This window comes from Penaeus monodon, chromosome 15 (assembly GCF_015228065.2).
Source record: "Penaeus monodon isolate SGIC_2016 chromosome 15, NSTDA_Pmon_1, whole genome shotgun sequence".
In the NCBI taxonomy this organism is placed as follows: Eukaryota; Metazoa; Arthropoda; class Malacostraca; order Decapoda; family Penaeidae; genus Penaeus; species Penaeus monodon.
In genome coordinates this window covers 24134791-24135901 of record NC_051400.1, presented here as the reverse complement: position 1 = coordinate 24135901, position 1111 = coordinate 24134791, and the positions used below count along the sequence as shown (strand labels likewise).

The following is a 1111-nucleotide window of genomic DNA, read 5'->3' as shown; positions in this document are numbered from 1 at the left end:
TGATAACCCATTCATCAAGGTTCCGTTATGAAGATTTTCGACGAAGGGAGATCAATATTTTGCTGGTCATGGGAGGGCAATTAATGGCAGGCAGTAGGGGATGGGCGCGCGGGAACCCTCCCACCGAGGGGTACGTGGCAACTCTTGCCCGTGACCCACTTTAGGTCGCTAGCCGAAGCGATTCGACGATCCTGCGTGGCCCGCGACCTGCTGCCTCCTATCGCCCAGCTGGAATCTCCGCTCGGCCTACGACCTGATGCTGCTTTGGTGTCGATTATGGTTAGAACTATACGAGAATAGTATAAAGAAGAGAATGACTGTTGCTTGGCGTAAAACGATGTTTGAATCCTTCCACTATGACTTTCGACTAAACCCCTCTCTCCGATCTTCAGTCGGGGATGATCCACAGAAGGGCCAAACCTAAACTGGGTATATGCCCTTTGAACTGAGATACTGTAGTGTTATTGACAGTAATAGCAGAAGTCTTGATTTGCAGTTAGGAGAACATAGGCTTAGAGCAAATGACGTTGCACTGCCTTTCATTAGCAGGATGTGAAGCCTTACGAAAGTTTTGGTGGCGCTGCTAACGTGGCCGGGAAGCCAGAATTATGATCTTTTCATAGTAACATTCCATAACCTAATTTCACACTGGAATTCCTTATAACTGGCTACCATTGCCACAAACAATGGATGACGATGAACTTATCTTCAATTTCTCTATGAGCTATGTAAACGCGTAAAACTTTTCACATTTAAGAAAACTGCCCAGACATCAATATCATGAATGACATCAATCAATGTTATGGCCTCCGAGAGGAGAAGACTCCATTCGCCATCATCAACACTGGAAGACAAATTAAACGACACAGGAGCCCTACATGAAAGGAAATGCCGAACAGAGGAAGCTTTACTGACCTTTTCTTCCTGAAGCCGGATCTTGGCGGACTGGGCGCTCAGCTGGCGCTCCAGCTGACCAATCGAGCGGTCCTTGGAGCGCACTTCGTCCAGCTGAGGAGGAGACACCGCCAGCGTTAGTTCAGGAGGCTGTGCTTCAGCCGAGGCTGCTCTCATCTGCTACACGATTTCCTCCTTCCTTTCAAATCTTACACTT

The 1111-nt window shown here is 48.0% G+C and overlaps 1 protein-coding gene across 1 annotated transcript in view; it reads right to left on the bottom strand.

Moving 5' to 3' along the window:
- LOC119581828 overlaps window positions 1-1111 on the bottom strand; it is a gene marked incomplete in the record, with an annotated part of 163301 nt that overhangs the window by 136617 nt on the left and 25573 nt on the right. Inside the window, 1 exon segment of the mRNA XM_037929963.1 lies at window positions 916-1008. Within this exon segment, the coding sequence (XP_037785891.1) occupies window positions 916-1008 (93 nt within the window).